Source organism: Gossypium hirsutum, chromosome D02 (genome assembly GCF_007990345.1).
Source record: "Gossypium hirsutum isolate 1008001.06 chromosome D02, Gossypium_hirsutum_v2.1, whole genome shotgun sequence".
Classification (NCBI taxonomy): Eukaryota; Viridiplantae; Streptophyta; class Magnoliopsida; order Malvales; family Malvaceae; genus Gossypium; species Gossypium hirsutum.
The window spans coordinates 10,992,154-11,004,850 of NC_053438.1; the positions used below are offsets into that span (position 1 = coordinate 10,992,154).

General features: G+C 30.4%; 1 protein-coding gene across 1 annotated transcript; it reads right to left on the reverse strand.

Moving 5' to 3' along the window:
• Positions 1-416: 416 nt before the first annotated feature.
• LOC107910427 (alcohol dehydrogenase class-P) lies at positions 417-3,168 on the reverse strand. Its single transcript, XM_041088426.1, has 10 exons — positions 2,847-3,168; positions 2,494-2,630; positions 2,362-2,408; positions 1,946-2,271; positions 1,751-1,833; positions 1,575-1,650; positions 1,405-1,466; positions 1,166-1,261; positions 917-1,078; positions 417-734 (listed from the first exon to the last, which is right to left on the reverse strand). The coding sequence occupies exons 1-10, from the start codon at positions 2,878-2,880 to the stop codon at positions 618-620; spliced, it is 1,140 nt and encodes a 379-aa protein (XP_040944360.1). The 5' UTR covers positions 2,881-3,168; the 3' UTR covers positions 417-617.
• Positions 3,169-12,697: the final 9,529 nt, after the last annotated feature.

The following is a 12,697-nucleotide window of genomic DNA, read 5'->3' on the forward strand; positions in this document are numbered from 1 at the left end:
GTCATCAACCTTAAATTAAGTGGTTTTATTGATTTGAGAAAAAAAAGTTAAGGAAAGGTAAATTAAAGTTTTCGTGTTAACAGTGGAGATAAGGAAAGAAAAGAAGGGAATGAACTTGGGAATTTAAATGTCGAACATAACAATGAATAAAGAGAGTGTAACATGGGATTCTTTAATTAACATTGACCCTTTTTTTTAAGGGCCAATACAACCAATGAGATTTTAGTCGAACCTTTTGAGGATGAAAATAGATATAATGACACTAGAATTAATGGAGCAAATAGTAATGAGATGACTAAAAGAAGAATTAAAAAAGATAATGGTTGATAAACAAAAACAAGGAAAGTTAAAACTGTTGAAGATGCACTTGTTTGAGAGCAACTATTAGAAACTCGAAAAAAAAGAACAGAAAAAAGTAAACAGAAAAGAAAGATGCAATCATTATTTAATAAAAGTTTGGAATACATGATTGAGTCTCTTATTTATTCTGATATTCAAACTGTAGGAGAATTCTCATGTAGAATACATTATTCATTTCCTTAATCACTCTTTGCACATATAAATATAAAAATGAAAACTCCATCATCCTTGTATGAAAAATCCAGGCCAGCCACTCCTTATGCATCCATGCGAATCACACATCTCAGTCCCTCACCCGCCAGCATCAACTCAAATGCCTTGTTGATCTCTGAGAAAGGCACAGTGTGTGTGATGAATTTATCTAGCTCAAGTTCCTGCAACATCAAAGATATCAGTGTTTACTGTCTGTTAGTATATTTGTATGCAAGAGAAAATGTACTCATGTCCAATACATATTCGAACCAGCATTTACATATTCATGCACAAATATCAAACACATTCTGTTTTGGTGTTCAACACTCACTCTTGGTTCCAATAAACAGGAAGATAACCTCACCTTGTTCATATATTTCTCCACAACAGCAGGAATGTCAGAACGAGGTTTGTAGTTTCCAAAGAAAGTACCCTTGAGTGTCTTCTCATACAGCAGATTCACTGGGTGAGTTTTGAATTCATCGTCTTTGTTTGGAACACCCACAAGCACCGCAACTCCCCACCCCTGAAAATCAAGTCATTTCAGCTAAACATGAAAAATGATATAATCTAGCATCATTGATGAAGAGGAAAATGTTGTGAAGCTATTTACATCGTGGACGCATTCAAATGCAGAAATCATGGCCTGGATACTCCCCGTACATTCAACACTGCGATCGACTCCTCCACCGGTCATCTCAACAATGACCTGATCATTAGAATCATTTCTCAATAAGGATCCCATAACAAGTTGACAGGTTTTACGCAAGGTGGCCCTAGTAACTAATGGTTATGTTCCAATCAGAATCCAGCAGGATGCATATAGAAATGAATTTTCAAATGGGAACCAACCTCTTGGACAGGTTTGTTGTAATCTTTTGGATTCACAAACTCTGTAACACCGAATTTCTTGGCTGCAACAAGTAATAAGAATAAACATGATCAGTTTTGTAACTTTGCTTAACAAGAAACATAACCGATCTTGGAATGTTTTGCTCAAGTAACTACAAAACCAATGCTACCTTGTTCGAATCTGCTGGGGTTCAAATCAACGCCAATGATCCTCGAAGCACCGGAAACTCTTGCTCCTTCGGCAGCCTAAATTGCAGAACAGAGAATTAATGATAAATGAGTCCTACACTCTTTCTAGTCGCCAAGAAAAAGAAAATATAAAATCAAAGCGACAAGAATAACTCACAGCAAGACCGACAGCGCCTAGTCCAAAAATCGCAACAGATTGACCCTTTTTGGGTTTAGCAACATTCACAGTGGCACCAAAACCTACAAGAACAAAAGCAAAACAAGTTGTGAAACAAGAACTTCCTCACTTTCATTTACATCTTTTACATGTCCCAAAGAAGGGGGGGGGAGAAAAATTTAGTCACTAACTAACCTGTGGACATCCCGCAGCTCAGAACACAAACTTTATCAAGTGGAGCATGTGGATTGATCTTGGCGACCTGACCGACATGGACGACAGTGTATTCGCTGAAAGTAGAGGTGCCAAGGAAGTGGTAGATAGGCTTCCCATTGATGGAAAACCTGGATTTTCCATCATTAATCATTCCAACCCTGTCAGTGTTGATTCGGAGGAGATCACACATATTACTCTCTTCAGACAAGCAATGGGGACACTCCTTGCATTCCCCAGTGAAGATGGGGAGAACATGGTCACCTGGCTTTAGATCAGTCACGCCCTCTCCTACACTCTCCACAATCCTAAACAAAAATCAAAGAAAAGGGTTAATGCGTATACACATAATAAGAATATTATAGGAACTGTAAATATTTAGACTGGCATATACATACCCTCCAGCTTCGTGACCAAGTATGCGAGGAAACAGAGGATTTTGTCCCTGCAATAACAGAAACAATGCCAGAGTCAGATTGAAAATCTTTCTCCTAACAAGTTGAAGTAAGAAAAAAAAGAGAAGTGTGAACCTTAGCATCCCAGAAGTAGACATCGGTGTGACATAACGAAGTGAAGAGTATCTTAATACGGACTTCATCCTTCTGCGGTGGTGCCACTTCCACTTCCTCTATTGACAGTGGCTTCCCCGACTCCCATGCCACCGCAGCTGCAATAATACCAAAACCACTGAATTAGCAAAGCAATCGCCAAACAACCCATTAATCAGTCACAAGATGGACAAAACAAAGAGAAAGTTTTAACAAGCATCAAAACCACCAGAAAACAAACAAAACCAGAGATCTCAGAAAAAAAACCCAACAAAGAACAGTGATCCTATAACCAGAAACAGTTGCATATCAGAGAGGGAGAGTCGATTGATCACCTCTGCAACGGATGACCTGACCAGCAGTACTCATAATGGCTGTTAACAGAAATAAAGACTTCTTTTTTTGTTTATCTGATCACTTCTTTATTTTTCTTATGTATGTTGTTTATGATGAAAGAAGAAAGCTAGCAAGATTCTATTTATAGGGAAGCCCATTTCCAGCTCGCTAAATTACGCAAAGCACAGCAATGGTTTGCTTTTCCCTTTCCAAGACGAAACTGTGTCTGGTTTTGTGTAGCAGTATTCACTGTTGTCATGGTTTTGTATTTGTGTCCGTAACTTTTTATGCATGATTTTTAATATGTCAATATGTAGTATTATATTAACCTTGGTTCTAGTCGTGGACTTTTGGTTTATGCGGCTGGGTTAGTTGAAAACTATTCACCACAATCATGGGCGCCTCATGGAACCTTGATTTGTTCTGATTTTTGTTTTTTAATTCCTATATGCCGTTTTTAATTCCTAAGGCATCAATCGACGTGGGGTTATGAAGAGAACTGGGCCTATTGATTTTCCTTTTTCTGGCTGAAAAACAAGATTAGGCGTATTGATTTCCACTTGTTATTCAAATCCAGCATTTACTGTGGATTCATCGGTTCATCCAAATCTAATATTTAGGGTTTTTCCTTCTTTCACCAAATAAACATCGCGGTTTCCTTTTTAGTTTAAAAGTATTTTCTAACCAATAAAATTATTTTTAGGTTTATACGTAAAAAAAAACATTAAGAATATGTAAACAAATCAATTAACCCTCTGAATTAATTTTACACTTAATTAAGCCTTTATTGTCAACTAAAATAATTAGTTAAGCTTCTTTGTTAATTGTTTCCATCCTTGACCACATTAATCGTTAAAATAAATTATGGATCAATCAGATGGTGCCAAATAATAACTTTTAGTTTAATTTAATGCTTTTTCCATGAAAATATTAAAAATATATAAATTAATAAGGGAAAATCAGAAAAATTATAAAAATATATAAAAAAAACTATAAATTGTTATGAATATCTTATTAAGTGGATGTCCATTATGATCAAGATAAAATTTCAGTGTATTTTAAATTCTAATAGTTATTAGAATTAGATCTCTATTTCTTCTATACTTCTTATGCCTATAAATAGAGACTCTGATAAAGCATTGTAATCACCCCTTTTGATCAATAAATCTCATTCTCTATTGCTTTCATATTTCTTTGTTCTTTATTCTCTCCATCTCTCTTTATTTTATAACACGTTATCAACACGATGATTCTCTATTTTTTCAAAATCTTTCGAAGTCACCCCACAAATCAAATTCCTTTTCACCTTAAACTTTCTCCCTTACAACTTCATCTTCAAGATGTTAAAATATTCAATCTCAGAATGAATTGTGGTTCTTATTCCCGATCTTTGATTTATAATTGTACAAGCATGGGTAAAGAATAGATTTGTCAAGGTGATGACGATGATGTTAAAGATCTTCAGATATATTTTACTATATTTTATTTATTTTATCATGTTTGTTATAATTGGAGACTAATCATGACAACATGAGTAGAGAAATTCTAATTTAAAATTCATGCATGTTTGCGATGGTGATTATGAAATAAAGAATCTATTGGGACGTTTATAAGTTCGTCCTAGTAAATCTATTGCATTCCCCGAAGTGAATGTAAATATAAAGAAAATAAAATATATACTCATAGACCACTAAAAGTGGGAACATAGTAATAAATAAGAGAACAATGAGAGTTCTCAAGAAAACTTTTCAAAGGGTAAAGATAACTTATGTTATCAATGTGATATGAAATTATAGGCCACATATGTGGCGTATGCCCAAATATTTTGTTTCTGTTATTATTCTTTGAGGAATGATATGAAAATGTAGTAATGAAATCTATCATTACAGATAAAAAATATTTATCTTATTTGGTATTGAAACAAACAAATATTATTCAAATATTTGATAGTACAAAATTAGTTGAAAGCTTCAGAAGAGAAAATATGTCACTATCTAAAAAACACAAAATTTATGATGGTTAATACATTACTTTTAAAAGTTATTTGTAATGGATCTCATATTGAGATTGTGAATGAGGAAAATATTATATTTCATATGAATCACTATTGCTATAAATATCTATTTTAAAAGGATGAAAAAGGGAGGATTGAGTTTTGGTTACTCTTGTTATTAAATTGAATTGATTGTGATTATCTTTGTGACCTTCTTTTGTCATCATCCCCATTAAGGGGTTGGAAGCAAAATATTTGACTGTGAAAGATCTATTTATGAGTAATAAAATATGATAATTCTATCTAAAGCTCGTTATGGTCGGATGTACTTGAAGTTGCAAAATTGTTGATTTAATTTTGACCGAATGTGTGAGGGAAGGAGCAAATTGAATTGTTATAATCGGTGTTGGGAAATATTAGCTAGCTTTCCTTGAATTTTTTTTATTTCTTTAGTGTTTGATAATTTTTGAAAAATTTTAAATTACTGTCCGAATTTTACCCTGATTAATATTGTTAATTGCTGCTCTGTTTATACTGTCCGATTGTGGTATTGATGTTGTTCGAATATTGCATTGTTAATGATGTTTAGAGAGTGACACTATTTATGTTGTTTTAAGGGCTGATGTTTGGTGTATTAATGTAGCAAAAAAATTCTTGTTTAGTCGTCAATTAATGTTGTCTAAGTGACTGTATTTATATTGTTTTAAGGGCTGCTGTTTGGTGTATTAATGCAGCAGAAAATTGTTGTTTAGATGTCAATAAATGTGGTCTGAATGACTTTAAATTATGTTAATAATGGTCGAAGTTGCAAATGAATAAATAGTGATGTATTTATTATGTCTGAAATTTGAAAAAATGAGTGTTTAATGCTGCCTTTAATGTAGCTGAGAAGGTAATAAAAGACCAGTATAATGATACAAAATTTATGTCTTAAGTGTTAGTTAATGAGTTAGTTATATGGTGATAAATAGTCGTATGTTTATATCGTTTGGGCAGTTGGTAGACTATTAATTAATGTTAATTAGTGTTGTCTAAATTGATGTTAGGTTAAGCTATTGAAGAGTGTAATTAGTAATTAATATGTACTGCATCAATAAGTTAACTGTTAATTATTATTAAAATTGGTTTTAGTGGATTAATTAGGCTGCTGTAATGCAGGATTTGAATGCTGTTTGAATTGATATTAAGTACTTAATTATACTGCCATATTTTTTGTATATTAATGTTGTTTATTAAAGAGTATCTTAATACCATCCAAATATGTAAATCTTTCAAATTTTAAGTTTAATGAACTATTATAAATTCCTACTGTATTCATGTTGTCCAAATTGGAATGAATTGGATAATGGTTGTGTTTGTGTTGACCATTTGTGAGGAATAAATATGTTTTTACTAATTATAATTAAATGATAGAATGGTTTGAGTTTGAACTTGATTTGATATTTGAGTTAGTTAATATATTGATTTATTATTATGCTTTGATAGTGAAACAAATAGATCGATTATAAATGGTGGAAAAGATATAGTCGTGGAATAATCATCTATGACTTGAGGTAAGTCTATAAGCATATAAATGTCGTTAAATTTGATAATATATAAATGTTACATGATGAATGGAATTTTTGTGAATATATTTGTGTATGGTCGAATGTGTATTGAGCAAAGGAGCTATATTTCGAGTTCGATCCGATCGAGATTCAAGGTCTGAAAGTCCCGTACGAACCCTAGGAATAGATAGGATACATATGTCATGACATAGGATTTTCGGTACGTGTTTTCGTGTAAGACCACATCTGGGATGTTGGCATCGATTTATGTTTACGTGTAAGACCATGTCTGGGACATCGGCATTGTATTTGATTCATGTAAGACCCTGTCTGAGATAGTGGCATTGATATATGATTACATGTAAGACCACGTCTGGGACATTGGCATTGTACGAGTTTTCTGATTATTCGCGTATCATTTTAAATTTTCAAACGGTTCAACGGGCAATGTGAAGTAAAGACCGAATGTGAAATCGAATTAAAAGGTTCAGGTATGTATTCATACTATGATATGAAATTAAGGTAAGTTGTATACTTGAATTGATATACTTGTGATATTATAAGTGATTCAGCCTAATGATATAGTTGTGACATTAAAGAGTGATAATTATATATGTTTATGAGTATTGGTGCATTTAGCTATATGATGTTAAATGCTAATTCATATTTGAAAACATATAAACTTGTGAATGTGAGATATATATATTTCATTAAGGTTTAGACTGACTAGGTTAATTGACTTAATGTTAATATTCATATGATTATTGTTTGCTTATGACTTACTAAGCTGTCAAAGCTTATTGTGTATATGTTGCTCTTCGTTTTATAGATTTAGGAAGTTGGTTACGAGCTCGGGGATCGTCAGAGAAGACTATCACACTATCGACTCCTTTCGGTATTTTGTTAAGTTTGAATTCGATCTTATGGCATGTATAGCATAGCTGAAATACTTGATTTTGGGTTATGTTTTGAGCCATGCAAAAATGGCTTATTTCTTTTGGTTAAACTTAGTTTCTATCCCTTTGAATATAATGGATTTATTTGATGCTTGAGTAATTAGATTCGGCCATGGTATAATTATGTGTAACTTGTTTAATATATTTTGTTAATGATCAATTGAATTAAGTCATGGTTTAAACTTGTATCGAAAGTAATATGTATTTCATATGTATGTGATATATATATATGGTGTATGCTTAGTGATAAGGTTTTGATATGTGGATTGAATAAATGGGTAAAATGCTAAGTATATTATAAATGAAATGATAGTTAAGTTCAGTTATAACATATGGAAAAATATGTGTAATTTTGGTCATGATTTAGGCCTGTTTTAAAAGTGTGTTTTATGTTATAAATGAATGTATGAGTTTGAGATTTGTAAATGAGAAATGATATGTATAATTTTAATATATGAATCAAGTATTATGCATGTCATATAAGTGTGATGTGTTTTGGCAAGAAGATATGAAATGAATATGATTCAGTTGTGGTTTATTATGGATTCATTTATAATGTATAATTTGATTCATGGATAGGCTTGAAAGTGGTAAATGATGTGTAGTTATATTCGGCTAGTGATGGGTAAAACAAATACATATACCTATGATATGTTTAATTGTGGTTTGCTATTTAAATGTTGAATGATTGATTTCGAAATGTGTTAAATATGTGGTAGCAAATTCGGCCTTAGTAAATGGTTCATTTTGATAAGCATGTGAGTTGGATGTAATATTATTTACCTATTTATGATCGAATAGGATAAATTTTATTATTGAAAAATGCCTATGAATTGGTAAGGAACAAGATACTATTCTATTATTTGTAATGTTTGTTAATATTTCATACGTGGTTTTTGAATAGGATAAATGATACGTTTTGTTTTAACTTAAAGAGTGAATTTGCAAAAGTACATAGATTGTTATGTTTGATAATTAACTAATGAAACGGACGTTTATAAACAGATGGATATATGCATGCGGTATATGTGAAATAAAATAGGTTTGAAGACTAATTAGAAGTCTAAAAGCCATGAACTTTGGTCATAAGGTTTGGTTATTGAGGTTGTATGATATATGTATTATGAGCTGATATAAGTTAGTTGGGTCGAATAAGTGATTAAATTATTAATATTGATATTAAATATAAAATGCATGTGTATTGATGTGATTGAATTACGAAACAAGAAATGTAGTAAATGTCTGTTCTGATATGTGCTATATCCGGTAATGCCTTGTAACCCTAATCCAGCGACAGATATGGGTTTGGGGTATTACAGTTTGGAAATTATATTTATTTTGTTGACTTAGTGACATTATAATATTCACATTGATTTAGACATTCCTAGTAGTAAATGTCAAAATAGCACTTATATGTGGACACAAAGTAAAAGTAATGATAGTAAAATTATTAATTTGTTACAATTTAGTACAATTGAAACACATGTTAAAGTAAACTAGAAGTTTACTGATACAAATGCATTTACTACTTGGCGTGACCAGTTAGACCATCCTGGATCATATATGATGCGGAAATTAATTAAGAATTCATATGGACATTCATTAAAGGACTAAAAGATCCTTTAATTTTAAAAGAATTCTCATATGTTGCTTGTTCTCAATGAAAATTGATTATTAGAAACTCACTAGCTAAAGTTGAGATTTAATGTCTTGCATTTCTGAAATGAATATGGGCTCATTCATCCACTATACGGATGGTTTTGATATTATATGATTTTGGTAGATGCATCTAAAAAATAACCACAAATGTGTTATCAATTTGCAACCTGTCGTTAGCAAGATTGATTGTTTAAATAATTAATTTCAAATCATGCAATTAAGACAATTCATCTTGCTAATACTGATAAGTTTATATCTTAATCTTTTATTGATTGAGTTTGAAAAACTTTTGTAAAAGTTTGCGCATAATGATTTAGAGAAATTATTGATTGAACACCTCTGATTAATGTCTAAACCATTACTTATGAGAACTAAACTTCTTATTTCAACATGAGATTATGTTGATTTACGTGTTGTATGAATCAAGCCAATAAGTTATAAAACTCCCTATTATAATTGGTTTTTGATCAAGAGCTAAATATTTCTGCTCTTTGAATTTTTGTTTGTGCGTATATGTTCCAATTGTTTCACCACAACGCACAAAGATGAGTGAATCCTCAAATAAAGTTGAGAATATATATTAATTACAAGTTTCTTTATATTATTAGATGTTTTTAATGTATTCGAGATTTAATTATGACATGATTTGTGATTACAATTTTGATTCGATAGTTTTTTGACATGAAGGGGAGGGAAATAATAACTCGTAATGAGTTAGGGGGAGAGTAATTTGAACCAGAAGTTCAATAAGGATAACTCATTACAAGTTAACTGTTAGATGTATTTACAAACTTAATAAGAATAACCAAGTGTTATATACCATCTAATATTTTTATTTGAATCAAAGTCCCAATAGGACAATCAGTTGGAATAAAATAATAGATTGATCAGTTCCAAATATGAAAATTCTTCTAGATGGTCATATAGTGGAGGCGGGTGCTCTAGAAGAGACCCAAGACATAACTAATAAGTAAAACTTCAGAAGAGATTCCGGTACCTGAAATTAAATTTTAAAATAATGAAAACAAGAGATCTCGATAAGTTATGTCAATTTGAGAAAATGTGGAACCGATTAATAAAAGTGGTCGACAATGATTTTGAATGCAATATTATTATTGAAATAATAAAATAAAAGGAAGATCTTGAATAAATCCATTGAGAAATATAAATATGAAATAAATTGATCAAAATAGAAAGACGCAACTCAAGTACAACTAAATTCGTGGAATTTTTGGACCAGTAGTCCAAATATCTAAATGTATAAAGCCAGTGAGGATGCAAATGAAGTAGTTTTGCAAAAACGGAATAAAAATACTAAGTACTGGTATTGATTATGAAAATATATAATATTCTTTTGTGGTGGATGCAATAACCATTAGACATATTATTTTGACAATTCATAAAAGATTTAACTTGCGTCTAATGGTGGTTGTTACATCCTTTATAAAGGTTGTTACATCCTTTATAAATCACCATATAGTAAAGTTTATATTAAAATCCTTGAAGGATTTAAAATGCTAGAAGCATATTGAAATTCTCGGAAAATTATACATTTATATAAATTGAAATAATTGAACATATGTGGTAAATTTGACTTAGTCTATAGTAGTTGAAAGAGGATTATAAAATGATCCAAAATACCTATTTTTATTTTTATAGAAGGATCATGATGAAAGTTTGATATGATTATTGTTGAAACTCCTAAAGAGATCAAAATATGTTTCCCCAAAATTTTCTCTCACTCATGATTTTCAAAAGAATGGTGATATAAATGCTTAGCAATACATTCAAATAGTCATTTGAAAAACTAGTATTCAAGATTGAATACGTAGAATATAAGAAACTATGTTATGTTTTCATGAGGGAGAGTAAATACGTGTTGTACTCTTTTTTCCTTAACCGAGGTTTTGTCCTATTGGGTTTTCCTGGTAAGGTTCTTAATGGGACAGCATATTATGCATATTATAGATTGTGTACACTTTTTCCTTCATTAAGTTTTTATCCCACAGGGTTTTTTCTAATAAGGTTTTAACGAGGCACATTATCTACCAATGGACATCCAAGGGCGAGTGTTATGAATATCTTATTAAGTGGATGTCCATTATGATCAAGATAAAGTTTTGGTGTAATTTAAATTCCAATAGTTATTAGAATTAGATCTCTACTTCTTCTATACTTCTTATGCCTATAAATAGAGACTCTGATGAAGCATTGTAATCACCCCTTTTGATCAATAAATTACATTCTCTATTGTTTTCATATTTTCTTTATTCTTTATTCTCTCCATCTCTCTTTATTTTATCATATAAATGATATTTTTTAATATTAAAAAATTTAAAAATATGAAAATTGATATGAACTTATAAAAATTATTAAAAAGTTATAAAAATTATAAAAATCTAATAAATTATAAAATTAATAAAACATATTTAAATTTTAAAAATGTACTAAAATTCAATAAAAATCATGAAAAAAATATAAAAAGTATTCAACGTGATTTAAACTTATAAAAATTATTAAAAATAGATAAAAACTTGAACAGGACTGGATCAGTCGTTTAGATTGATTAGACCAAAATCAACAAGGGCATCTTGAGAAAGCCATTAGATCGGTTGACTTGGGACGGTAGAACTAATTTTTTTTATTTTGAATGTTTTATTTAATTGAACTGGATGGATCAATCGAACTAGCAAACGGATGGCCTGATCGGTTTGACCACTAATTCAATTCTGAAACCTTGGTTAAAATATTTCATTCTGACATAAGTTAATAGTTGGATAATTAAATTTTGGTTTGATAAAAATACTAAAAAATAAAAAATCTGTTCAACCGCCCGATTCCTAAGTTAACCGGTCTAATGGCTTTTCTCACACCAATTTCCTTGCCAATTTCAGGCTAACCAGTCCAGTTCAATTTTTTATAAGTTTATATCAATTTTAATGTATTTTTATAATTTTTATAATTTTTTATTATTTTTAAGAATTATAATACATATTTTATTTTAAATATTTTTTTATTAATTTTATAATTTATAAGAATTTTTATATTATTACAATATTTATATTTTTTTATAATTTTAATAAGTTTATATCATTTTTATTATTTTTTATGATTTTTAATCATGTTTAATGGGAAATATTATATTAAACCAGAAGTTGTCATGTGTCACCATTTAATTGGTCTATTAATTTATTTTAACGGTCAACGTGGTCAATGACGGAAATTGTTAACGAAGGTGCTTAATTAATTATTTTAGTTAACAGTAGGAGCTTAATTGGGTGCAAATTTAATACAAGATGTAACACCCCATTTTTGACCCAATCACTAAATCAGAGTATGTGATGTCACATTAGGTTGCCAAAACAGCTCAAGCTAATCCATTTCATAATTATAAAATTTAAAACATAACATAGCAATTAGCCAATTTAATCATCAATCATATTCGCACTTATTCATTTATAATGGTTAAGGTTCAAAATCATTGTTAAATGGAGTTAAGAAAGGTCAAATGTTGAGTTAGGACTCGAATTTGAACTCAAATATCAAATTTTAAATTCACATCTCCTTGTCTCAAGACAGATCATAAATTATTTTTTGATTTTTATCTTCGAAGTTAGCATGTCCTGAGATATTACTAATTGTGTCTCAAGATTGTTGCGAGACAACATCTCGAGACCAACCTTCCCTGTTTTCCT

Coding starts and splice junctions, on each gene's coding strand:
- LOC107910427 (XM_041088426.1), bottom strand. CDS start 2,880: ATGAGTACTGCTGGTCAGGTCATCCGTTGCAGAG. Junction 1,262..1,404: donor ACAACAAACCTGTCCAAGAG/GTTGGTTCCCAT, acceptor TCTAATGATCAG/GTCATTGTTGAGATGACCGG. Junction 735..916: donor TGGAGAAATATATGAACAAG/GTGAGGTTATCT, acceptor TTGATGTTGCAG/GAACTTGAGCTAGATAAATT.